The following is a 26267-nucleotide window of genomic DNA, read 5'->3' on the forward strand; positions in this document are numbered from 1 at the left end:
CTAATGTTTTCCCACTTCCTCACTTAATTCCTCTGTTAGACATAACCGAGTTCAGCTAACTTCAGTGCGCCTCCAAAGCAGCAGGAACAAGAGCTTTCTGCTCTGTCAAGACACGGACTAATATAAAATAAATTGGTCAGGCCTTGCTCCATTTCCAAGCTGAATGGTGCCTCCCTTTGTAAAAACAAATACTGACCTGCCCTGATTGGCTTGTAATCTCCAGGCTTACCAAGAAAGGAGCTGCTGCAGTGGCTTTTCTATTAGGCTTTTAGTAGAACCGAGGGTAAACACTAAGTGGTGTCCTAATGCCTAAAAGTAGCTCTTCTCCTGGCTGGTTTCAGAGCATAAAGGAAGTCAGGCACATCACAAAGCAGATGTTTCGACAGTCTGAATTAGAGGTAGGCTTCGCAGCTGCATCTTTCAGAAATTCACTTTTTTGTGAAGCGTAGAATTGTCTGGAAGGTGGAAGTAAGCTGTTTGGGAGTCGCAGATGCAGGCGGGAGGGCTGTGGGCACAGCACACCACCTCCTGGGCACTGCTGCTCTTCGGTGTGATGTGCCCTGCAACCCCTCCTTCCCACCTCCCTGAGAAATACATGGTCCAGGGAACAGCTAGCTATACCAATTAGTGACAGATGACAGTATAAACAGCTGTGTCAAATAAGCTCCTTGCTCGAAATATCTACTAACCTTGAAAGAACCCCCAAGTATCATATGATCAGATGCTGAGTAACCTGCAGATGTAACTCATATTTGTATTCCTAGCCCTTGGCTTTTCCAGCTACCAGGTGAACTAATGGCTCAGCTTTCTCCCTTCGTCCTGGAGTTAGCACTGCTGAAACTTCTGAAGGAATAGAGCAAGACTGTTTTTCGTTAGGGCTTTCCTACAAATGTGGGTGGTAGCAAGCAGTGGTTTCCCTTGGATGCCTGCTGCACTGCACCCTTTTCAGTGGAGGGGAACTGTTAGTTCCCCAAATTAAAAGTTGGGATGGCAGCAGATGAATTGGCTGGTAGAACTGGCACAGTCTCCCAGAAGTCAAGAAGATTCCAGCAGCTGACATTTTGGAATGCAAGCAAACGGATACAGAAAGAAGTGTCTGTTGATCTCTAAAAATGAATCGGAGTTCGTTCTTCTAAATACTGTGTGCAGTTTGCTTTCCCTTTTTCTAGTGTCTCTGTTATGTGTCAGTAATGAGCACAAGGATGTTACTGCTCAGGGAGAGAGCTGTCAAAGTCTTGTGATTCGTGTGGGGTACATGACCTGCTGTGAGGGCTCGGGGGAACTTAGGAAGGTGCAGGCTCTCTAGAGCTCATGTCTGATCTTGGCCCACCCCTCTCTTTCTCTTTGTAGCTGACTTTGGATTTGCCCGATACCTGCAGAATAATATGATGGCAGCGACTTTATGTGGTTCACCAATGTACATGGTAAGTGTGTTTTGCTTACAAGTTTTTGTGTATCGTTCTTGCTTCTTTGCTCGCCTCCCACCCCCAGAGGCAAGGCTTTGCGTTTCATTAGTCGTCCCCCAAAAAAGTGAAATTTTATTGACGTGTTAGAAGACAGCTATTACACAGCTATTACTTAGGAGTTCTAGCTGCGGGTAATGTCAGGCAACAGGTGCATGTGTTGTCATCTAACTTTCAGGTGAGCTGTTGATATATAAAACTGAACATAACAGAGTATTGATTGCTCTCTGCTCCCAGAAACAGTACTCCCAGAGAGGACCAGAGCTTTTACCACTGAAGGCGCAGGGAAATGAAATGTATTTTCTCTGCTGCCAGCGAAGCAACAGAGTGAGGGCCAGGATGGTATTCCCCACGTCTGACTATATTGGCAGTGTTGTTTCCTTGTTGAAGAACCTCAGTAAATCACTGCTTTGGCCGGACTGTTTGAGACAGTGGTTCCACAAGCCCACGGTCACCTCGAGCCTTTCAGTTGTTTTTGCTAAGGCCAGAATATCAGGAGCAAGGTCCTTGTTAAACAGCAGTTTTGTAAACTCTCCAACTATTTTTAGCTGTTTGCTCTTGCAAAATCCTTTCAGGCCTACGGACTATTCAGGCATAGATAGCCTTCTTGCTAACTTACTGCTGCTAAGCATTTTTTGTACTCGGGAAATGGGTGTAAATGTAAAGACCACTTGCTTCTTGTTCTGTGCACTGCCACTCCCTGTTCTCTCCACCCTCTGCATGCTGATTCTTTCAGCAAAACAGCTACTTCAAGGATGACTTCTTAGCCTGAGAAACAGATGTGTTTTAAAAAACAAACTGATCCCTTTCACTTCCTTTGAACTTCCTCGTCTGTGACCAGGATGTGAGGATGTAGTCTCTTGTTTGTTCTCATGGAAGCAGTCAGGATCTCAGTGTCTCAGCAAGCCAATGAAATTAAAAATGACGAAGCCAGGACAGAAATAAAAATGTCAAAACCAGCCGTGTAATAGTTCCTGGGGTGGGTGTCTGAGCTCAAAGTAAAAAAAAAAAAGTTTATGTGGATCAGTTTAGGTTGAAATTTTTACAAGTGCCCTGAGGGCAGCAGGCACTTGGAATCGGAATCATAGAATGGTCTGGATTGGAAGGGGCCTTAAAGATAATCTGATTCCAACCCCTTGCCATGGGCAGGGACATCTCCCACCAGCCCAGGTTGCTCAAAGCCCCATCCAGCCTGGCCTTGAGCAATGGTAGGGATGGGGCATCCACAGCTTCTTGGGGCAACTTGTTCTAGTGCCTCACCACCATCACAGCGAAGAACTTCTTCCAAATATCTGTTCTAAACCTACCCCTTTTTAGTTTAAAACCATTATTCCTTGTCCTATCACTACATTTCCCTGACAAAGAGTCCCTCTCCAGCTTTCCTGATTTTCCTTGATTGTAAATATGTTCTAATCCCTTTGAGTTTTGTCTGTACCTTTAGGTCAAAGAGTTAAGCTGGACTGTGCTATGCTGCACAGGGGTAGCATGTTCCACAGTACAAACTCAAGTAATAACAGACTTCCTCTCTTTCCCTTTTTTGAAGCCTGATGTTTATTTGAACTATGCTATATGTGAAGATGATGTCATTTTTTTCCCTCCTATGAGAGTTTCCTGAATTGTCTGTTTTTAGTGGTACTTTTTCTTTCAGAGTCTCTTATGAAAGTAAATCAAAACACCCAGCTTGATGTGTTTTTTCTTTGTTTTTGGCTGAAAGAAGCTACTGATGACCTTTTGCTGTTTTATCTTTTTAATTTAAACGACACTGGACATCACAGGGAATCTCAGTGTTTCACATTGTTCTTTGTTTACTGATAGGTTTGAGGGAAATTTGTGCAGGGAGTGAGAAACTGGTCTTCAGAGGATGCTTTGAAGTCTGTCTCTGTTGCTATTACGGATCTTGTACATTAGCACTGGGAACATGTACAGAAGGCAAGCCCTTATTCCCTGTTTTAGCTCATAGCCCATTGCTGCTGTTTTCATGTTGCTCTCTTACAAAGAAAGGCATGTTACCAACACCACAGTGAGCTTTGTGGCTCAGTCCTGATACAATCCATGTCACATGAGACTTGAAACCTTCCGTAGTTCTCATCCTCTAGCTTTCTTTGGCTTTGTTTGGTGTCATTCCTGCTTCGTTTGGCGACAGCAGCTTTGTCTGTCCCTGACTTCTCCGCTGCCATTTTTTTCTGTTACATGCAGCCTTTGCTCCTAACAGCTAGAAAATTGATCCCGTTCCATGCTGGCAGCACTGCGATGAAATCTGTTGTTACAAATGCGTGGGATTAGCAAGCCTGCCCTCCTGCCCCTCTTCCAATGCCGCTCCCCAGGCAGGCTGCGGGCTGAACCGCAGGGCCTTGCGGGCTCGCGCTGCCTCCAGCCTCTGGAGCAAGCATGGGAGGGAGCAGCAGAGGGTATGGTGTGAGATTGGAAACTGGAGGCTGAGGCACAGCAGGGCTCAAGCTGTTGGACTGCAATGTGCAGATCTGCCTTTGAACCCAAACTGGCTTTGGCAGCAGGCTCTGGAGCATACTTAGTATGCTGTCATCTTGGGCTAAATGAAAGAAATCCACGAGTGATGCTGATCAGGGCAGAGGCTGGAGCTTACCTGTGCAGTTTGTGCCTTTGCTTTTCTTGATCACTTATCTGTTCCTTGCTTTAGAAGACCTCTGTGATTTTCGAGGAGACTTCTCTCAGTGCAGGCTGATTCAGCAGAACATGGTATGCCTGAGAAGGGAAAGTACTGTGTTTGCCTAAAGTAGGCTTAACAGCATAGGGTATTCTTCTGTCTGCCTGAGCAAAAGTCTCTGCTTCCCCTGCTTAACGAGGGAATCGGCCTTGTCAAGGTAGTCAGTCTTGTTGGGAGCAAATCTTCTATAGTTATTGGGAAATCCAGCTCAGGGGTATTTAAAGCATATCAGTGACTTGTTTCTTTCCTGCAGCTGCCAAAAACGGCCTGCATCTTTTGTAAAACAACCTTCTGAAACTTCTGTTCTCTCCTCAAAAAGGCACCCGAAGTCATCATGTCTCAACACTACGATGCCAAAGCTGACCTGTGGAGTATAGGAACCATCATCTATCAGTGTCTGACCGGAAAGGCTCCTTTTCAGGTGAGTAGCTTCGATTTCATGTTTCTAAATTAGTAGTAGTATAGATGACATCTACTTTACAGTAAATGGATTTAAAAAACTTCCACAGACCCAGCCTTATACAGGTCTGGCTGTCCAGCACATTGACAATGTGGTGCTTCATATGTTTTGATGCTGGAAGTGGTACTAGAAGATGGCTCGCCCCTCCTCTGGGTTACGGATCCTTAGAGAAGGTCATTTATTAAAAAAAAGTGTGTGCCTGGAAATACTACTGCTTTAGCTGATCCGTGACAATTTTCCTGAATAAAAGTAGGGGAGCCAGAAGAACATTTCATATTTACAACTATGCTCACTGTATAATTCGTGACTTTAATTCTGATGGGTCCGCATGACAAGAAGGAAGACTAATTGCAAGTCAATGTTAGGGGTGATTTGGTGGTAAGTGGTGTATTGCAGCTAAATTGACTTTGTTTTTAGAGCAGCTAAGTAGGATCTTATCAACAGGATCTTATCTGTCATCTCACAGCAATCCCTTCCAGCCTGAAATGTTTATGTTCATCAAGTCCAAACCCCTCTAAATATAACACAGTCCAGTAAAACTCCACCCTGTAATTTATGCCATAACTCCTGACTGAGCTAGAGCATATATTTTGTGAAAGGCATTCTCTGATTTTAAACTTCGAAATAATGGAGAACTCATTGCAACCTTTTGCAGGTTGCTTCAGGATTACTTCACATACTTCTAATCTTAAGTATAGCTGGAATTAATCTAAACTCAGTGCATTTTTCTTGTTCCCAATCATTAGCATGCCACAGAGTACGCTGCCTGTTACTTTTTTCTTCCATGCTGAATGAGATTTGCAGACTCCCCCTTACAACCACTATTTTAAAGTACTGTACTTGTCAGTTTTTTTTCCTTTCTGACTTGCAGCGGAGCAGAGATACTCAAGTTGCTGATAATTCTTTGCTGCTTTAATATTCGAGCTCTTTAGAGCTCATCTCTGTCTAATCCATGGGAAAAAAAAAAAACACAAATTTCTATGCTGATGTGAGTTCCAGTTCATGCCAGCTCTGCAGGTTTAGATCATTTAGGGCAATTGTGAACTATGGCCCTATTTTCTCGTGTTCTGACTTCTCTCCATCCTGTCTCCCTTTAAAAAAAAAAAAAATCTGCAGGATTTTCTGAGCTTAGTTCTATAGCTCTTTACAATTTCATATGAGACCTTGAATATTTATGCAGTTAAATCATCAGGAAGGATAAAATGAATTCTGGATCTGTTGCAAGAAACAGTGGGCAAATACAGAAGTAAAGTAATGGTATGTTTTGGTCTTGTCTCAGAGTGAAGAACTTTTTTTTTCCTTCGGGGTAATTTTTTCCCTGTTGCTATGAGAATCTTCCATTCCAGTGCCTTATATCCTACCCACCAGCTTGCTCTGTATTTAGCGCAAGACTTCATTTCCTTTGCCTGTTTCTTTTTTATAAACACCCCTACAAAAGTACATGGAAACTCCTGAATGGCTCCCACTTGCTGGCTGCGTGCACTTGTTATTAGTGTTGGTATCTTTGTTTGAGAGGAGAAAATGACTGTTAGGATAAAAGAAAATATTTGTGCAGTAAGAAAAAATGTGGGTGTGGAGAAAGCTTTGCACTGATTTGGTCTTGTAACTTGGTCCCTTTTAGTCTCTGAAGGCCCCTTGATATTGAATTCATTTAAATGACGTAGTTATCACTAACATGGTGACATTCACAGGGGTTTTTCACTGAAGTTTTTCCACTTAATATCTCTCACAACCTTCGGGCATCTGATTTCTTTGAAAAGAGTTAGGTGGCTTTTCGTTCTGGTCATTGAAGCATGTTGCAGAAATGTTCTTCTAAAAACATTTGCTTCTATAGCCAAGACTTCTCACAGGAAATAAAATTGGATACCAGGCAGCTTTATTCAGCTCACCAGACGAGGTTTTGGGCAGGAGGATGGTCAGAATAACATTGGCTTCCTGCCTATATCTGTGTCCTCAGGCTCGCGCAGAGGTGAGGCAGTCCTATGATGCTTGTGTCCCTTTGATTGAGCCATGGCAGTCCCCTGCTTTGCAGTGGGCGATGAAGGGGCACTTCAGCCCCTGCCCAGCAGGTTCTGATCCTTGCTTTGTGCTTGCCTGAATGGAGAACTTCTTTCTTTCCCATATACATCTGGCATCTGTTGGTCTAGGAGTCATTTGTTTCTCTATATTCCCCGCCACCCCCACCTCCCCTTCTTCTTTTGGGGTTTGTATTTTGAAACAAAATGCCCAGCCCCATTTGTTACTGCAGTAGCAGCTGTGGATTTGTTTGATCAGGGAGAAAGAAAAGCTCAGCCCAGATGGTTCTCTGTGCTCCATCTATTTGTTTTGACTGCGTGTGTGTCACAAGCTGCCTTCTCCCAGCTGTAAGTTTCAGGTGAACGAAGCCTGTCTAGGGCAGATGTTGGAAAGCTAGTTAAAGGTTAACAAGCTTTATTTTGTTGTTGGCATGACCGTGTTGTAAGAATTTGCTGACAGTCACTGAGCAGGCGAGGAGCTATTGTTTACAGGGCTGACGAGAGGAGAGTAGCGGACAGAGGTGATGGACCTCTGGCCAGAGGTGCTGGGGACACCGTGCTTTTGGAGGGGACATCTAGAAACGGATGGAGAGAGAACAGGCTTGTTCTGTGTAGTGCCAGCAGCACAGCCAGTTGTGGGCAGCCAGGAGCTGGATTTCTTATGTGAACCTCTTCAGGCTAAATCCTCACGGTGTGTTCCCTCCCAGGCAGCACCTGACCTCTGTCTAGCTGAGATTCCCGTGGGGATCTGGAGCACGGTGTGAAACGTGCTGCCTTTGGACTCTCTGGCTGCTCGCTGCGTGAGCCAATTAGGCAACTTCAGGGAGATGCAAACCAAAAGGACTCCGGTGTTATCTGTAGCAAGGAGGAATTAGTTGCCTAAAAATAAATAGGCTTCAGGGGGCTGGGTTAGGTGGAGAAAAGATCAAACACGTGTGGAAAGGCTGAGGCAGCTGTCAATCCAGAAAGTGCCTGTAAATCTAGACAGAGATATGTGAGTGCATGTATATGTGTGAGTGTGTTTTCTAGCTGTCTCAAAGTTAATTTTAACCATAGCTGGGTCACCCAAGGCAACTTCCCAGAGCCGTTCTTGTCCCTTTCTTGCCTCCTTGCCTGCAGACAAGAAAGAAACTGCTATGCTCAGATGTGAACAGTTGGTAGGATGGCTGGTGAAGCTGTCGTAAGGAGCTTTTTGTATTAAACATGCCCATAAACAAAACGGTGAGGCTGCCATAGGGATGAGATTAACAGGATTCATAATCCCTATAAACAGATTTGCTGAGTGCTGTATTAATGGGGAATTGTTAATTTGCCTTGCCTAATAAGTGGTCTACTCTTGCAACTCTTCATTGCCGTCACTGAGGACAGGACTGGAACAGTGTTTCCAGGTCTTGCTGACCAGCACTGAGAAATGCCTCGAGTGTAGCCGTCTTCTCTTGTGCTTAGCTGGGACAAAAAGATCGGGACCCAGTGCCCACCACGGGGAGGTGGAGGCTGTGTAGGCAGGTGACAACTAGAAGCAAAACTGGAGACAGGCAGGGGAGAAAAAAAACACACAAGGTCAAAAATAATTTCCAAAAGCTATCTTGTCCTTGTAGATGATGTTTGAAATATGATTAGTTAAATGACTCAAGTCTTTTTGGGGGAGGTGGAAGAAAAGCACTGGTGATCCTGGTGGGTTCCGTTGTGTGACCCTTTTGAAAACTGGGCAGCTCTTGGTAAGGAGATGCACGGACACACACGTACCTGTGTCAGAGCTGTATCTGGCAGTGGCACCGAGTCCATTCAGACGTGCAGTCCTGACAGGGAACATGAAACCTGGTTGTCTCCTGTTGGAGCCTTTGTAAGCATCTCCTCGCTGCTTTATGGCCAGGGAGCAGGGAGGAGCAGGAGATGTAACACAAGTTGCTGGTCTGGCAGCTCTGAACCAGTTAACCTGCACGTATATGTTCTCATCCCAGCTAGCTGGTAGATGAACAATTAATCTCTAAGCCTGGTGTACCAAGTCTACTGCTTTATTTCTGAGTTAAGTCCTCTGGTGTAAGTACTAAGATTAAGTGTCACTTAAAAACAAAACAAAAACCTGCAGTGTTGTAAAATGGGCTTTGAGGAAAACTGGAGGAGGAGGATTTTATACCCAGAATTGGAACTCCGGGTTTATTTGTTAGGCAGGCTGCTCATACGTTCCCAAAGCTGCTCCTCTGGGAGCAGCTCTCTGTGTCCAAGGGGACAGGTATTCCCTGCTGAGCTTAAAAGTGGTGCTGGACTGCTGTGCTAAGATTTGACAGAGCGATCAACTTCTTGTTGTAGTAAGAGCCATCAGCTTTTTGCCTCGTGTCTGTGGACCAGATCCTGTTCTCTTGGGAACTGAGAGAAAAACCTCCGTGGACAGCTAAAGAAAAGAGATTTTTTTTCTGCTACTTGTCCTTTCAGGTTCCTCTGGATGCTTGCCACTTAGCTCTGGGAGTCTTAAAACACCAAATGTAGCTCTGCATGAGGAAGAGGTGTTTGCGGCAGGTTTTCAAGCTCTTCCTCAGAACTGTTGAGCTGGGGGCATTACTACTCACTTCTTTTTAACGTATCTGAATTGCATCTTTGCACCCTCAAATCCCCAGGGATCTGAAGGAAAGGCTTCAGAGAGGAGAGCAGATACCATGACATGTGCTGTGAGTTGTTGACCAGACAGTGCTGCTCACCGGGGGTGTGAATGTCTCTGGCCCCCTCCGACTGAGCCCTGTGCAGCTCTAGCTTTTCCCCAAGCGCAACAAATCCAGTGCTGAGCGCTTTTGGAAACACCATTGCTTTTTTGGGTGCAATTCCCTCGCAGGCAGCCAGCACCGGGTGGGATTTGGCAGGGCTGCGCTGAATGCCTTTGCTGGCTAAACATGTTTCCACTGCTGCTCAGGACAAAGTAACAGAGGGGCAGGATTGGATTTGTCTGATTGTCTTATATATAGAAAGGGCAGACAAAAATGGACCCAGTTACGCTAACGCAGCTGCTCCATAGTAACATGAGAGGGGGAGCAAGGGTATGAGTTGGCCTGCTGGTGCGTCTCCTGTTGGTAGGGAAAACTAAAACTGAACTGTCCGTTCTGTATCCTGGCTTCTGGCAGATGGGTGCTGCCCTACAGGTAGCAGCTGGCTCTGCGTACCTTGAACGGTGCAGTTGGTAGGCGCCTAAAATGTTTGCTTGCTTTTTTTCTGATGTTTTTCCTGGACAGGGTGTGTATCTACCGGGAAGGTAGATCTCATATTAAGGCCTTCAATCCCAGAGGAAGGAATTCAAATGGTGTTTTTAGTGTCTTACAAGCATCTCAGTGTTCAGAGAGGCGCTATGCTATTGTAGGATTCTCAGAGAAGCACTACACGATTGCAGGAAGAACTGGGCGAAGTGGCTGGAGGTAGCAGTGGTCTGTGAAGTGGCTGCCACCAGTGGGCTCGTTCCTGGGAGCCTGCTGCTAGGAGCAGAGCTGCGTGACTCGCTTAATGCTCGAAGTTACGTGAAGATGCACTTGGTTTTACCAAAGTGAAGGCGATCCACAGTCGTCTGTGCAGGGTGCTCGTTAAAATGACTGTGCTCCCCAGCAGACAGCCACCCATGTCAGACACCGGCTTGCTTTGTGGGCTGCTGGGGACAAGCCCCAGTGAGAAAGCGTGGTCTGGGTGTAGAGAGGCCTGATGGGCCTGGGCATGATCCTCGCAGAACAAGTGCGAATTGTACTGAGAAAGTAGAATGGGGAGAAACAACATCCCTAAACGGGTCTCTCTTTTAATTTGTACAAAGAGGAGGGGAATTTAATTGAGGATTTTGTTTCCACCCAAGCTAGTGCTTAGAAACCCTTTCTAATGAACTGGGCTTTGCATATGTACTGCTTTTAATATACTTCATCTTTATTGCCAGGAAAATTTCTGACAAAACACTGTTTGAAATAGATCAGAGCCTCATTGTATTTGTGAAACAATTGAGTTGTTGCGACAGGAAATGAACAGAGAAAACAGCCAAGGCTTGTATCTCTCTGATGTGAGCAGACACTTAGCTTCCCTGCAGCGGAGTTCTGTTCCTCCGTGTACGCTGTGTCTGTCAGGCATATTTTTTGTTACGCACGGTGTCGTGGCCAAGCCATTTGGTGCAGTGTGTACGCTTGCCTCGTTAAAGTTTGCCAAATATTAAGAATCTAATTACAGGGCAAAATCTGCAAGGGGAGAGGTGTAAAATGGAATTTTACTGAACCAAATCAAATTGAGCGGCGGTGATTGGAAAGCTGATGCAGATTGGCAACTACATAACAACGTGCTTGCTGAACAACGTTCATTTAATGGCTTCTGAAAACGGTGTTTTTGCGTCTCCTGTTTGGGTCCCTGCTGTGTCTGTGAACAGCAGAGGGTAGGTTATTGCAGAGAGAACTAGGAAACCTTTATTTCCTTCTGTTAGGAATCCAGTAGCTCTGTTTGTGCAAGGATCTGGGTGGGTGGGAGGGTGCGTGTAAACAGCAGTGCCCATTGTGGTCTTACCGCTAGCAATGCTGCGAGGCTTGGGTTGCTAACGCCATGTAAGAAGTGCTGTCCTGATCGGTATTATGCCAGTCTTATTGATACTAGCAGCTACCTTGTGGTTTCTTTGAGTTTGGTACTGAGCTTTCTCAGCTGTTCTTAACTTCATGTTCATCTTTAGTCAGAGGGAGTAGGTGATGTTGAAACAGCATCTTATGTGGCTGCTTTTCCGGCCGTGCTGTGTTGGTGGTATTGTGATGGCCATCTGCAGATTGGCTTGTCTGATTTGCCATTTTAAGCATCTTAATCGACCTTAAATGCTTCTAATTTAGAAATGGAAGTAGGTGGAAGGCTTGAGGGTTTTCTGTCTGCAACACCAGGAGATCTGCCTGTTGCCTTCTGGTTCACACTTTCCTAAGCATTCTGCTGCAGCAGTAATTGGGTGCACACGAATCTTTCTGATCTTCCTTCCCTGTTTATATTTACCTTGTCTGTGTCATGCTACCCAGCCTACTCTCTCTTTAATAAAGAGATATTGCCTAAGCAGAAAAGCTTTAGACACTAGGGTTAATTGACTGGCATGCATTTGTTGATTGTATAAAAACAAATGGAGAAGTGATGTTTGCAGACTCGTCTGTGCTTCTGTACTTATTTTTAACCTCAGCTGTAAAGCTGTAGTTGTGCTGAGCCTTTTTTTTTTAATCCTATCTCTCACAATTTGGGATCTTGTCAACATCTCTACCAGTTATGTATGTTACTACAGAAATAGGAGCTGTGGCTTGAGACCTTCTGGCTTCCTAGAATTAAAGTAGAAAACTAAATCAGTTGCTGTTTCCCCATGTTCCTGGTTTCTTCATAGATTCCTTGCCCATCAACAGGCTCCCTGCCCTTTTCTAAATACCCTGCAGCAGTAATCCATGCTCTCAGCAGGAGCTGCCATTCATCATTTGGGACTCCTCACGTCTGCAATTATTTCACCTCTTGGGTGAGGCTATTAGGCCAGCTCAGACCTGAGCATCAGAGCCCACTGAAATGAAGCTCAGGGCTCAGAACGGGAGAGCAGGGCAGAACCAGGTCAGCGACAAAAAGGCAGGAGGCTGAAATAAGGTATTTTCACTCTGTCACAGGGCTGGCTTTTTAGACTAAAGCAAACTGCAGGTTCTCATTGTCTCTGTTGGTTCAGTGATTGAAAAGTGCCTCTCTGCTCTGCAGAGTAACTGTGAAATAGAAATGCTAATCCCCTTCCTCTACTATCAACTGCTTCATGCACTGTTTTTATTTTTCCCCTACAGGCCAGCAGCCCACAGGATCTTCGTCTCTTCTATGAGAAAAACAAGATGCTGATGCCGAAGTAAGCATTCTCCCAGTGTTCATGTTTGTATGCACTTGTTTACTCTCTTTACACCTATCCCCACGTGCTTCTGGCTTGTCACATGGGGAGATGCCTATAAAATATTTGGCTACCTGCCTTGCCCCGTTGCTTAAACCAGCAGTGATGGGGCTCAGAGAAAGTCAGAGAGCAGCAGATTTCCAGAGATGGTGTTCTTGCTTTCTGTAGATACTACTGCTCTCCTCTATTGCAAAAAAAAAAAAAATAAAAATCAAGGTGGTTCATGATTTCAGGAGCCAGGTTGTAGTCCTTTCCTGTGTATGGCTTCTCTGAGGCTGGGTACCACTATTAAGAAGAAGAAATCATGGCAATTCTTGACTCATGCAAGCAGCCAAACTTCGGCTTCTCCTGCAATCTGTCATACCTGCCTGGAGATCACATTCCCATGTTTTCATGTGTCAGAATAGCAACTGCTTGTGTCCATCCTGCTAACAGGAGGAGATACTGTAACCGCTGTGGAAATGGACACTGCTGCAGTCTCAGTGGGGCACGGAGGAAAGATAACTGCCCTCATCCCAGGGGTATATGTTACCTGGTGAAGTAACTAGCTGCTACGCGGTGTTGTGATTCGTCAGTATATTTTGGTTTTGTTGTTGTGGTCTTCACTTTTGAACTGTGAGCTCTTAAAGCCAAACCTCATGCTTGCTTTTGAAACCTCAGCCTGGTATAGAGAAAGTGCTGAAGTTCCAGATTACACATCCAAGTTCTGGAAGGCATTTTTAACCAGAAAGTTAGCTTCCTTTTGGCAGAGCTGCTAATGCAGCCACATATGTTGGAAGTTCATTGAGTTGATTTGGATTTTTCCTTGTTAGTTCAGACAGCTTTAAGAGAGAAAAGAAAGAACTACAAAGCAGCCAGACCTCTTACCAATGACTTGTGCTATGCATTTAATTTCCCTTTGAATACCTCATTTTTTGATTTTTGGGGTGAAGGGGAAAACTTCAATCAGAATTAAATTTGGTGTACCTGCATACTCTTCTGGATTGAACCAGAGGGTGTGATAGAGTAAAACACCCAAACAAAACAATTCGGAACAAAACCACTCCTACATAGCTGGAGCCGAATAGTCTGTGTGAACAGAAAGCAGCCCTTCTGTTTCCCCTACACAGCCTTAAACATGGCTGCTCACCTTCGAGGTAGTGCCTCTTACAAAGAGAGAAATAAATCCCTACAATTAATAAGTTCCCTTGCGCTGATCGTGCTGCCCTGCTGCTGCTTTGGCTCGTGTATGCAGTAGGAGACAGCCAAGGGGAGGAATGAAACTCAGCTATAAGAGGAGAGCATGTCTGTTCGTGTAGGGATTAGTCCTTTTTCTTCATTAGGAGCTCGCTATAGCCACTGTGTTTACAATGTTCACTCATCTCTGCTTTTTAACTCCCAAATATCACCAAAGTTTAAATCCAAGCCCATTTTTTTTCCACCATAGAAGTTGGATCCAAAGTGGCCTTTTGTTAATGCTTTCCCAAGTTTGTCCGTGTGTCTCTTCAATGTGAGCCGCAATCTGTGCTATTTCCTGAGTAAACAAGAACAAACTGCCTCCATCAGCCCTGCCAGCGCAGGATGAAACACGAAACCACTCGAGAGATCTCATTCTCAGACTGCAGCAGTGCCAGGGTTTGGTTTCATTCTCCTCGGGGCTAGGCATGCTGGCACCCACCTCCCCAGCATCCCCACGGAAAGCGGTGTGTTTTGGCCTGGGAGTGGGGTGGGGAAGAGAAGCTGATTAAACCCTCAGCAGCAGCCTCTGCCTCCCAAGCCGATGCTATTGCTGACAGGTGAAATGCCATTCGGAGGCGGGGAGCCCGTGTCGGTAGGACCAAGCCCAAAGGCCTCACAATTTTAATAGCGCCGATCTAAATAACTAACATTCGTTGCCTGATTTGCATGGCAAAGTATATAGTAGATCACGGGAGGAAGGAGGCAGCTTTGTTGCTGCTGTTTAAAAAGATGGCCTTGGAAAACAATACTGTAGGTTTCGAAGCTTGATGGTTTAGAGGTGAGAGGTATGAGGAGACAAACAGGCTGTTAATCTGCACTGTCCTCGGTCTGTTCTGACATCTGAGGTCTACTACTTGACCTGCCTGTTTCTTGGCTTTAAAGTCATACAAAAGCTCAAGTCATTGCTGGGAAACAGACTCATTTTGGATGAGCAGTTTGTGTCATGGATAAATAAGTTATGACGATAACACCGGAGGACTGCAGGACTCCTGCACTAATGTATTTTTCAGGAGACTGTTAGCTGTGGTATGCGGGGTTATTCCATTACGTGGTGTGCTTCTGAGGCACGCCTTTTTTTTGACAAGCCGTTGTTTTCTCTTGGCTCAAACTGAGGCTTGGTTTAACTGCGTCCCTTCCAGAGCCCCGGTGCCCCCTCTGTCAGCCGGGGAAGACCCACACAAGCATTAGAGTGTCAGGGATGGAAAAGCAGCTCCTCCAGCACAAACAAGCATGACGGATGCTTGGTATGATCCTCTGTTCTAGGAATCACTGGGCTCAAATTCCTGCACAAGCGAGGCCTAGGACTTCACAGAATATATATAAATACACACCTTGCCCAACATCTCTGGTTTTACTCCAAACCAAACGAGATTCTGGCAGAGCCAGCTAGCTCTTCTTTCCCCCCACACTCATGCTTCTGACCCAGCTTCTTTTTCACCCTGTCTGCGACATGGTGGAAGTGGTGCAGGAGCAGTTGTGTCACCCCGTGCGGTCGGCCTTGGCTTCAGGGTGGTGAGCGATGCCAGCCCAGCAGAGCGGAGCACTGCTCAAGCGAGCCACGTGCTGCGCAACCGAGTCGGCTCGGGCTCGGCGCAGTTGGAATTACTGGGCTGAGCACACATGCCTTCACCTCGGCTGACCCTTGTGTGGGGAGAGGGGAAAGCTTGGCAGACCGTGGGGCCATGCCGGGCACAGCCACGATAAACAGAGTTAACGCTGAAAGGAGTTGGAGCCACCTCCGCTGAATTTGGAGAGCTCTGCTCTGGCTGCAGACAGGATGCTGCAAATACAGCCCCTAACTGTGCTGCTGGTTGCAGAGGAAAGGCAGCAGAACTGAATCCACTTACGCAAGAGCTGAACTCTACTTTCCCTTCCTTAATCCGTTCATTTATTCCCTGCTTTTTGCAGTATATCAGAGTTATAAAGAGCTGACCTGGCCTCTCCCCAATCTGCTTGTGGGGTTGGAGAGAGCAACGATTTGCTGGCTCTTCTGTGCTGCAGTGGCCATTGAAAAGAGAATTTTCTTCCTAGCTAAACTGGAAAGTAGGGAAATAGCTGCACTAATTTGAGCTTGCTTGAGTGCCAGATGCTCAGATCTTACTGGCCTTTGATTAATAAATGATCTATATCGAGAAGCAAATAGACAGAGGTCACTTGCCAGTCTTACATAAGCAGCATTTACAAAGAAATGCCTTAATAAAATGGCAGTAACTGGTGATACATTTCACCACGAATGTCCTAATTGGGAGCTTCCCCTCAGTAACTGCTTCATTTTAACGACCTCCTTATTCCTGTTAGAGCAAGTAGAAGGTATTTTATTCAGCATGTGCAAAATATTGCATATTGACTAGACTGAGCTGAGAACCAGAGGGTTGGAAGTGCAGTGGAAGGGAAGGATCTGTGGGTGGTCGTGGGAGAGGCCACTAAAGCTCGATTCACTGTGGCCTTAGCAGTGACAATGGGGAGTAAAAGTCAAACAGATGCAGAGAGGTTCCTGTCCAGCCTCTCTCCAGGGAGTTCCTATGGTGTTCCTAGCCAAGCAGGCAGAAAGTGAGTTTGCACTTGCAGTTCGCCTTCGTGAATATGCAGAAGTAGCTTCAGTAGATGGAGGGTCTCTTACATGCTTTTGTTTTTGATCCTAGCATCCCAAGGGAGACATCAAGCCACCTGAGGCAGCTGCTGCTGGGCCTTCTGCAGCGCAATCACAAGGACCGCATGGACTTCGGTAAGAGACCTCCTTCCAGTTCTATTTGTGCTGCTTGTCTCTGCCTTCCTTTGACCTATTGCACTGCACAGACCTCCGTGGTTTTGGCCGGTGCTAGGAAAAGCATCCAGACTGGTAGTACCTGGCTTCTTCCTTGCATTCCCTCTCCCAGCTTCTGCTTTTGTAGTCTCTGAACTTGTGTTGTTAAGCATGCTATCAGGGGAAACGTGCATCTTGTGCATCCCAGTTCTTACTGTCACAGTTTCTTCCCCAAGCTGGAAGCTGTATCCATTTAATGTGTACACTCTCTGACTCTCACTATCGACCTGTCTCCTGACTTGACTGGCATGGAGACTTCCTTTTTAAATTTTTTTTTCAGTGTCTTAATTCCTTCTGGGCTGAGAACAATCATTAGGTGCTAGGCAGTTCAGAGAAAGAGATAGTCTAGACCTTTCTTGGGACAAGAACGTTGTCTTTCTTGTGTCTTCCTCACCAAGGAAGTTGGTCCTGATGGTGTGTTAGCCTCTGAATGCAGAGGAGAACAGCAGTGCTGTTCAGAGAAGAACAAACAGAAGCTTTGCTTCAATTAGCTTGTGTTGCTGGTGAATGGGTAAGTTTGCTCCTCCAGCCTCCGTGTTTGAATTAGGTTTGGCACTGGGCAAGCCTGTTTAAGTGGTTTCCTTGCTGCTGGGGCCTCAAAGCTCACAGATCTGTGTTGAGTATCAGTTGTGCACCATCACAACACCAGCCAACAATTAGCTGCTTTTTGCACATCCATTGTGTTTTTCCTTGAGAATAAAGTGTGCTTGTTTGTGCTTTCAGGATATTACTTTTTAGTCAGACTTGGATAAAAGGGTTTGGTATTTGTCTTCTGGGGGTTAGTTTTCTGTTAATTTTTGTTGCTTATCAGCCCAGGTGGATTGTTTCCTGCAGGGCATCACACGCTAGTTGATGAAAATAAATTGTTTTGCAGCCTCTGTTATTCTTTTGGATTAGAGTTATTGGGAAAGCCTTTCTGGGGACGCTGTCATCTGGGTACAGCAAGTACATGGATTAACCGAGGCTGATCATAATTATCCAGTGCTGAATGTGAAGGACTACTGCTTGCTGCAGTGCAGAAGTGAGAACACAAGCCTTTTCAAAAGGGAGTTGTTGAAGCTACGAACAGACCGAATATAAGTATCTCTCAGCAGTCTGTGCAGACCTTCTCTCTGGGTTGTGCATCTCTGCTGCTTCTGTCATGCTGCTGTACATTTCAAAAGAAAAATACATGTGAGGCTTCTGTTTCCCCTCTGTCAGAAATGGAGTCTGGTAAACCTTTTTAGCCACCCTACAAGCTGGTTTTGTACCTCTTGGGAGTAGACTGCATGAGTCATTGTCTCTCTAACACTTGGAAATTCGAGATAATATGCTTTGATTTCACTCGAGACAATGGTTACAGCACATCTTGCTGGATAGAGATTGCTGCCTGTTAATCACATAAGGGATCCTTTTCTCTGCAGATTGGCATGTCCTTGTGAGATAGAATTGTTTCTCAGGGAGGGCTTGCAGGTTCCTAGAAGAGCCTGTGTTTGAGATGGACCTTGTGCCTCATAGAAGGCAGATCTCAATGGCTGTCTGGCATCTTTCTCATCCACCTCTCCTTCCTTTCTCCTGTTTACTTCTGTTGAAGTATGAGCTTCATCCCTGCTTGTGACACAACTGTTTTCCTTCCCCTACTGTCTTATGCTGCTAGGTCTTCAGCTCCTTTATGTTCCTGGGGGCTCAGACCCTGAAATACACCTGCTGAATGTTCCTTTATTCCTTTCCTTAGTGTCAGCTCAGGACGCTGCCAGATGATGCCTCTTGCCAAAACAGTAGCAGTGTTTAAATGGGAGCACATCTCTGTGCCCACCTACCGTCATGTTTTCAGCTGCTGCCAGTGGCCAGCAGTGCACAGACTGTGAATGTCCTGAAGCTCAAGATCCAATCTGAAGCAGATCCCCAAGCCATTTCTCTTAGGTGGCTCCTGGTACACCGGTACTGTGTCCTGCTACTGGCAAACTAACCAGAGGCTACTCTGTCCACGTATGCTGTTTATAAAAAATGTTTGGCTGATGGTTCAGTGCCTTTGTTAGCTGTCCCTTTACCCTTCTGCGCTCTGAAGGTGAAGATCCACGTGCACTGCTGGGGCAGGGCGGATCACTGAGGAGCTGGATGTGCTCTTCCTTCTTGGTCCCTGAGGCCGGCCCCTTTAGTCTGTCTGGAGGTGTGCGTGGTGTCCTGCACAAAGCTCCCCCGCATCTTGGTTCACCCAAAAGCATTCATTATGCAAGACTGAAGTTCCTTTTGCTTGTTGTGTGTCTCAGCTGCTCTTCTACCAGGAACTGATGGCCTTTGCAATTCCAGGATTATCTAGAGGAGCACAAGGAGGGTTTCAAGTTGAAGTTTCCTGTTGATGATCACAAGCAGGGTTGTTAAATTTTGCTTTGTAAGCACAGCTAACAAGCAATTTGGAGGGGGAAGCATGGAAGAAGTAGTCATTTCCACCCCCTCAGATGTTACTACATAACCAGCTGAATCAGCGTAGCTGAGGGGATGGTACCTCTAGAGGAGTGGGCTCAAGAAGCAGCAGGAAAGTCCAGCAGCTGAGCAGCTCCTCACAAATAGGGATGTTCTTCATCCACAGCAGATTTTATCTGTGAGATTCCAGCATTCCCTGCCAGAGGAACCTGGCATCGCTTCTGCTGTGCTGAGTGCCAAACCAGCGTGCTCTGACTGCAGGACCCTGGCGTGGCCGTGGCAAGGAGCGGCTTGGGAAAGAGGGATTAAGTTGTGTTGTTTTCTTTTTTTTAAAAAAGACGTCAAAACCAGTTGCTACTTTCTGGAAAGCTCAGTGTCTGAAGAGGAGCTGTTTACAGAATTCAGAAGTTCGTAAACCTTGGGTGTTGCAATAGGAAATCCATGCTGGGAAAACAAGTTGAGCTGCTCTCGCAGTTAGCCAAGTAGCCAGCGCTGATCCATGACTAATGCTCCTGAAAGGCTGAGTTGCTTCGGCTTGCTGATTGTGGTAGAGAAGGGGAGGGCTCTGCTAGGACTCGGTGTAGAACTTCACTGGATTGGAGATGGCAGAGTCAGGAGAGGTGCTTAGGAGGACAGGGGAACATGTAGAGGGTCTCTAGCAAGCCAGGATGGAAACATTTGACCTGGACCAGTAGAATATCCTCCCCTAATAAGCAAATCTGTGGCAGTTGTGCTGGTGTAAAAGGGAGTTCTGGGCTTTCAATTCTGTGGTGGCCTTTTAGAAAATGCATTTCTGCCTTAAGTGCAGGATGGGTTTGGCTCTGTGTATCATGGAAGATCACTCCGTAGAAGTGTTTGTCTCTTCTGTGGAATTAGTGGCAGCACGGTATAAACATATAGTTTCCCTGGGTTCCTACGATTAGGGTATCTTGTCGTCCTGATCAGTCAGGAATTAGGACTTTTAATGCTTCTTTGCATTTTAGAATTCCCCTTCTTGCTGATACAAGCTTGTGACATGGCCATGCCAGCTCCTGACAGTCAGTTTCTGGCCCTTGGTAACTGATTCCCATTCTGACAACTGCAACAGCTGTTGGAAGACGGGAGTATGTGCAAGTAATTTGGTTTATGCTCCTGGCAACCCGAAGTTGTAGCTTGCAGCAAAACCTTACCAAGTTCTTTAATACCCTATGGGGAAGGAAAATCCATTTGTACTGGTGGTGAGTCGTAAGGTTCAAATCTTCATGTCTTTTGGCCGTGCTTTTGGCAGAACTTTTTTTCCTCCCTTTTTATTTTTTCATTCGTGTAGCTGGCCAGCCTGATCTCCCTCTCCACCCCCAACTGATGTTGCAGAGATGCCTGTAGCGTAGGAGCTACTGTTTTATTTTGTTTTCCCTTATAGTTATTTGGATTCAGGGATCACTGTCTAACTTATTTTTTTGAGCAAGTCCTACATCCGGTTGCATCTGCATTCTTGACCAGTGTTATCTGCATCAGCAGTCAGATTCCATGGTTAAGTGACTGGACTGTGTGGAAAAATCACTGTAAAAATACTGTAACTTGTTATGCTTAACTGCTTTGTAAACTCCTTACACTCATTTCCTTTCACTGACTCATTGTTCTTGATATTTTTTCAGATGAGTTTTTCCATCACCCATTCTTGGATGCAAGTGCCTCTATGAAGAAATGTAAGTGTCGCATTTCTATTACAACAGTTTTTGAACCATGACGTGTCTTCTGTGCTGCTAGTTCAAAAGGAAACAAAAAGACTGCTTTGTTTTCTTGGTTATTTAGGTGTGGATTCAGGGTTCATTACCGTGTCGTGTCCAGATTTTGCTATCAAAATGTATTTAATGTTGCCAACACCTTCAAAGGGAGGATTTGGCGGCTATTTAGAAACCTAAATGAGAGGTAAACGTAGCTTTGAAATGCATTCAGTTGTTCTCTGTGAAGTGCTTGGCCAGTGGGGATGCTTGTAGGTAAACAGGCTTATGCAGCAAGATCATGTTTTTTCAGCCACATCAGTAGGACAATTCAAGATAGTGAATGGGCAGAAGGGTGACATTCTTGTCAGGTGTGGTACATTTGGTACAACCACCTAATGGGAAGAACATTTGGTAACTGAAACCTGCCACGCTTACCTCCAAAGTCTTGCAAAATCTTGTTTTAGAAAGGTTATTTACTGGTGCTCTGTGAGAACTGTCCAAAACAAAGCCGGATTTCTATTGAGAATTCTTTTTCCTCTTCTGAATCAAAACTTTGCAAATTTCCAACCACATGTACTGTGATTCAGTTTTGTTTGTGGGAAAACAATTCCGAACTGCTGCCAGCGCATGGGATATAACACTGCTGGCCAAAAGACTTGGTTTAGTGGAATCGTATATGGTCATCTGTTTTCTTCTGGAAGGATCCTCTTGGGCCTTCAATCTCTTAAGTAAGTGATAGTCACTGCTGGAAACCTTGGCTCTGATTTGGGGTGCTCAACGCAAGGGCTGGAGGTTACAGAGCAAACATGCCCGGTGCTTTCTGAACACGGAGCCACTCTCGGACATGTGTCGCAGTGGATGCCCCTGGAGGGAAGAGCAGGACTTCTCCGTTGTTTCTGATACAGATTTCTAACTGTGTATGTAGGTGACCGTCCTGTGGGCAAGAAAAGATGGTTCTGGTTTAGGGGAGCTTGCAAAGCAGCAAGATGTGGCGTGAGTCCTGTGAAGCGGGACTCCTCTTCAGGCAAGAAAGGGCTCTGCCTGTTTAGGAAGCCAGCTCCGAAGCCAGCTCGGCACTCAGCACCTGCTGTACCGCTGCTGTGTGAGAAAAGGCCTTCGGAGCCTGATCCCCCTGCGGGCAGGGAAGGGCTGCCACGGCTCTGTCCTGCATGCCAGCCAGCTCATCTCTTACCTCCAGCTGCTTGGTTGCTTCATTGGCCAGAGGAACAGGAAACCCCCTGCAAACATGAAAGGATTCTGCTGGCTTGGCCTCAGTTTCCGACTTCAGCACACTTGCTGTGCAGAAACCAGAGGCACCGTTATGAGCAGGGGTTTCTAGCTCAGCCTTTGCCCCCATCTGCACCACAGTTAATGGCGTGTGGTCAAGGCCCAGTTAAGAGGGGCCCTATACAGGCAGGTAAGGACTGTCCCAACTCCAGACCTTTCTGCCGCCCTGCTGGCCCCCGCCTCCAGGTCTATGTTCCCAGCCTGGAGTCCTCTCCAGGCAGGAGAGACTACTACTGGTTTTGAAAAGATGAGGGGAGCAATACCTCTTCGTTGCTGGAAGTCTCCAAGATGTTGTGCGCTGGTAGAAGCCTGCTACGGGAGGAGATCGTTCTTGTAGTCTGCTGTGGAGGCACCAGCTGCTGGATGGAGGCCTCCGGGAAGTGCAGTGAAGAGCCTGGATGAGAGGCTGCGTGTGGAAGTAGTGGTCCTGTTGACTTCTGAACACGTGAGAGAAGAACCAGTGTGTCAGCAAACGTCTGGGTTGTGGTGGTCTCGTAAGAAAAACTCAGCTGTACAGGGCACTGCTTAACACTGTAGGGGGCTTAGTATCTGCACAGGTCTAGGTGACAAAACGCAGTCACAGTTGCTCAGGGGCTAGCCCCCTGGCTGTGTGTGCAGAACTAAAACAAGTCCAGAAGTTTATTGTGGTACTTCACATAAATGTGTGGCACCGCATCACAAGTGTGGGAAGTATTGAAGACGACGAGATGGCTGCATTTGAATCATGATGGTTGTGCTCAAATTGGATTGCATAGTGGAGAACTGGGAGGAGGAACAGCCTGCCCTGGTGATTTCATTCTCCCTGGGAACTGATAATCGTGCTACCAGTGACTTCAGGGGAAGCACAAGTAGGTCATGCAGATCTGAGCGTGCAAGTTTCCCTTAGAGTCTGCATAATCTGCACAAGCATCTGTGTTTGGAACAATACCTGTTGCATGGTGAATGCACCAAGACTTCAGCTCTGCCCAGGGACCCAGCGTGCAGCCTAACGGAGCTTACAGTTCGGGGATGCCTGTGCTGTGGATGCCGATAACCGCATGCATTTAGGTCCCAAACCAGTTTTAACGTGAGCTGCTCACTTTCCATCTGAGGACGTCTGGAGTCTGAGCTGAGCCCGGTGGCCTCTGCCCCTGCAGGCAGATCTGCCCTCAGGCAGAGGGGCAGAACGGGAGAGTTGCCACCAGCACACGGAGCTGAGGACATCACCCAGGCTCCCGAACGCTGCAAAGGCTGGTCCAGACCTGGTCAAAACACAGCGATTAAAAATGAAGTAAGAGCTATCAGCTATTCATTCTGTTGGGATATGTGTTAGTGTGCCACCTCCTGAAATCGTACAGATTTCCTCTAGTGCAAGGAAATTTTGGATTTCATAATGCTATTTAAGAGCTCCACGGTATTCCCAAGTGGATAACTTTGAAGTTGCCAAAGCTACCTCATTTCAATAAATTTTCATATTTTTCAAGATGCTTCATCAAAATCAACATTTCTGTCAAAAATCTTTAAATATGACTTTTCTAACAAATTCATCCTCTCCTCTGAGGTCTCGAGGGATGGTAATTCTCCTGTCCCTTGAATCATCTCGCTCCTTTAGTGAAAGAAGGACCTAAATCTTCTGATATCCAGTACTGACCACAAAGCTCTGATTGCCACAGGCTTTAGCCTGCAGAGTGGGTTCAAGGCCTTGGGTTTTAAGTAAACCGTGCACTTTACGTTCTGTTTCTTTATTTATATTTTATTATGGGTTTTGTACATGTGACTAATGTACTATAGATGTGTAAAATTGTGTTAATAAAGTCTTTAAAATACCCTGTCTAGCCAGGATGTCGTCTGTCTCTAGCCAGGCCTCTGATCGCCATGTAGGATGGGGCAGTGCGTTACAGTAATAACACAGGAGGAGGCATAATTAGATACTTGTGCAAGTCTTCAGTCCGTAAACACGTTGTAATTGGCACCCGTGCAGAGTATTTTGGAGTTCTTTTGCTCCTGTCTTTAATGAATGCTAAGCTGGTACCTCCTTTTCTCTGACTTAAGAGAGTTTAAACATGAGCAGTTGTGGTTCAGAAGTGCACGAGGTAATGCTGCTGGGATGGTTCAAGTGTCTGGAAGATGTCTGGCTTGTGTTTTTTCCATCTTTATAATCTTAGTGTACATAAAATACCCAGGTAGAAACTAGCAAAAAATCACCATCACTTGTGCAGATAAAAAATTTTAATGGTAAGACTTTTTTTTTTTACTCTAAAAACAATCTTAGTCTTCAGGCAAGTCCTTTGTTTTTGCACTCAAACTACTGCCTTGTCAGAGACTGCAGTCAAATAACTTCTTGATGATTGGTTTTGATTAAATCCAGATAATAACAAAAATGCGTCTCTCCAATGCGTGTAAAACTCAGATTCCAAATAAAGCTTCTGTAAAGCCTGAGGCTCAGTTATTTTTAGGACAGCCCAGCCCCTTGTAGGATGATTTGTCAGCAGTGATTTTTGCAGGTGTAGGATCCAGGATCAAGATGCACACAGCTGGAGCGCAGGCTTCCCTCTGCAGCTCTTAGCTCTCCCATTTGAAACCAGTTGACTTTGGTTATGCAACATCCACTCTGACTGTTTTGGTGCTGGAACGAGTTGGAGAGGACAATTACGAGAACAGACTTATTTGCATTACAATTACAATCCAGCAATTTTTGGATTTGGGTGGGGGCCTACAATTCTCATTAATATTCCCCGCATTCAGACTCGAGCAGAAAACACGATGAGCCAAGTGTTTGCACCCTTTTTAATTTTGAACTGGGAGTGCCTGGGCGTGTGGAGGAGATGGAAGCGAGTGTCGGGCTTCCAAGCTCTCCTGGGTGCCTGGCAGGGAAAAATGCACCAACAGGCGTGTGGGAGTCAGATAGCTGGTCAGAGCCAAACCTCAGGGCTCTACTTGCATGGACTGAAAGTTCATTGTTAGCATCGGGAGCTTTTGTATTGGGCCTCCCAGTATTACAGAGTGGATTTGGGGAGTTTGGGTTTTAAGGAAGAACACGATTAAAGATGCTGTATCTAAAGGTTGTGCTTCATGCAGATAGAATTTTAATCTGGGTTTCAGTTGGTAGCGGAGAAGCCTGCCTGCTTGTCTTCCTGTAGAGATTAGCAGAAGGCTGGCCAAAGCAAATAGACAGAAATAGAAAAGTCTCAATTCCAGCCAGGTTTAAATCAATAATAAACACAAAATCAAAATAGTGTGGAAGGGACCTTGAGAGAGCCCTGAAATGACTCTAATGAAAATACTAGTTCCAGGAAAAATGAACCGTGGCACAAGTTTTGCAGCAGGCCCATGTGGATACAGTTCAAAAATCACTTACCTTTTCCTAAAAGAGCCTTTATGTAATGGGGAGGTCTGTCTGCACAAGGGTGAATTGTTCTGTAGGAGCTGGCGAGATAATGGGGAAATGTCCCCCCTGGTTTCTGGGAATTGTATAGGGAAGGCAGTAGGGATTCCTCTGCAGGAGTCAATCTGGGATCCAGAAGGAGCGTGTTAGAGGCAGGACAGGGCTCTCCATCTTGCAGGCGAGTTCTCAGCCCTCTGTGTGTGTTCCCTGAGTGTGGGGAGCGCACCAGCTGTGCGGGAAGCCCACTGAGCTGGGAGAGGATGCCGGCTGTGGGCGATGTGGCTCTCCGTGCCAAGTCCTTGACCGACCTCCCAGAACGTCCGTCTGTAGGGTGCCGCGGTGCTTGTTCCTATACTGGATGTGGGACGGCATGTTTTAGCTGCAAGGCCCACTGCAGGGAAAAACCCAGTACAGCGTAGATGCAGGGGGTGAAAATAAAGTAGCCTCTAACAAAGCTTTGCAAAGATTTTTTTCATAATGGACCTAAGCTGTAAAGCTGTGGTGGAGGGAGCGCTGCCCGTGTGTTCTGACACAAGCCGGGGAGGCGTCCGTGCGTGCGCACGCTTGTGTGGCACTGCAGCCACCCGCAGCAGTCCTCGGGGGACTTCCTGCTGCACGAGGGCCCGCGCTCTGCTGAATCGCCCCCTTTGCAGGGTAGCCTAACGTCTGCAGGAAAGCGTTCCGTTTCTGGTAGCGTTAGCGAGGGGTGGAGGAGGTCGCTGTGACCCCGGTTACACCGTTCTAGTTTTAAGTCTGCGCTGCTTTGCCTTGGTTTTTCTGTTGCTGCTCTTGTTGCATCCCTGTCGGAGTGAGGAGTTCAGCAGCTGGGCGACCGCTCTCTTTGTGCTGGGAGACACCGAGCTAGTCATCCTTTAACCTCCTTTGATAGGCTAAACGTTTTAAAGCCTTTTATTAAAAGGCATATTTTCCCATTCTTTTATCATTAAAACACTGTTTCAACAGTTAATTGCAGAGAGATGTACTTTT

General features: G+C 46.2%; 1 protein-coding gene across 3 annotated transcripts in view; it reads left to right on the forward strand.

Annotated features, from left to right (window-relative positions):
• The window catches only part of ULK1 (unc-51 like autophagy activating kinase 1), a 79306-nt gene that overhangs the window by 21985 nt on the left and 31054 nt on the right, over window positions 1–26267 (forward strand). For all 3 annotated transcript variants that reach the window (XM_083804537.1, XM_083804539.1, XM_083804538.1), the window contains exons 7-11: window positions 1351–1424; window positions 4466–4567; window positions 12405–12463; window positions 16363–16445; window positions 20561–20611. In XM_083804537.1, coding sequence (XP_083660663.1) covers window positions 1351–1424; window positions 4466–4567; window positions 12405–12463; window positions 16363–16445; window positions 20561–20611 — 369 coding nt within the window. The remainder of the gene's footprint in view (window positions 1–1350; window positions 1425–4465; window positions 4568–12404; window positions 12464–16362; window positions 16446–20560; window positions 20612–26267) is intronic.

Source organism: Anser anser (assembly GCF_964211835.1).
Source record: "Anser anser genome assembly, chromosome: 18".
NCBI lineage: Eukaryota > Metazoa > Chordata > Aves > Anseriformes > Anatidae > Anser > Anser anser.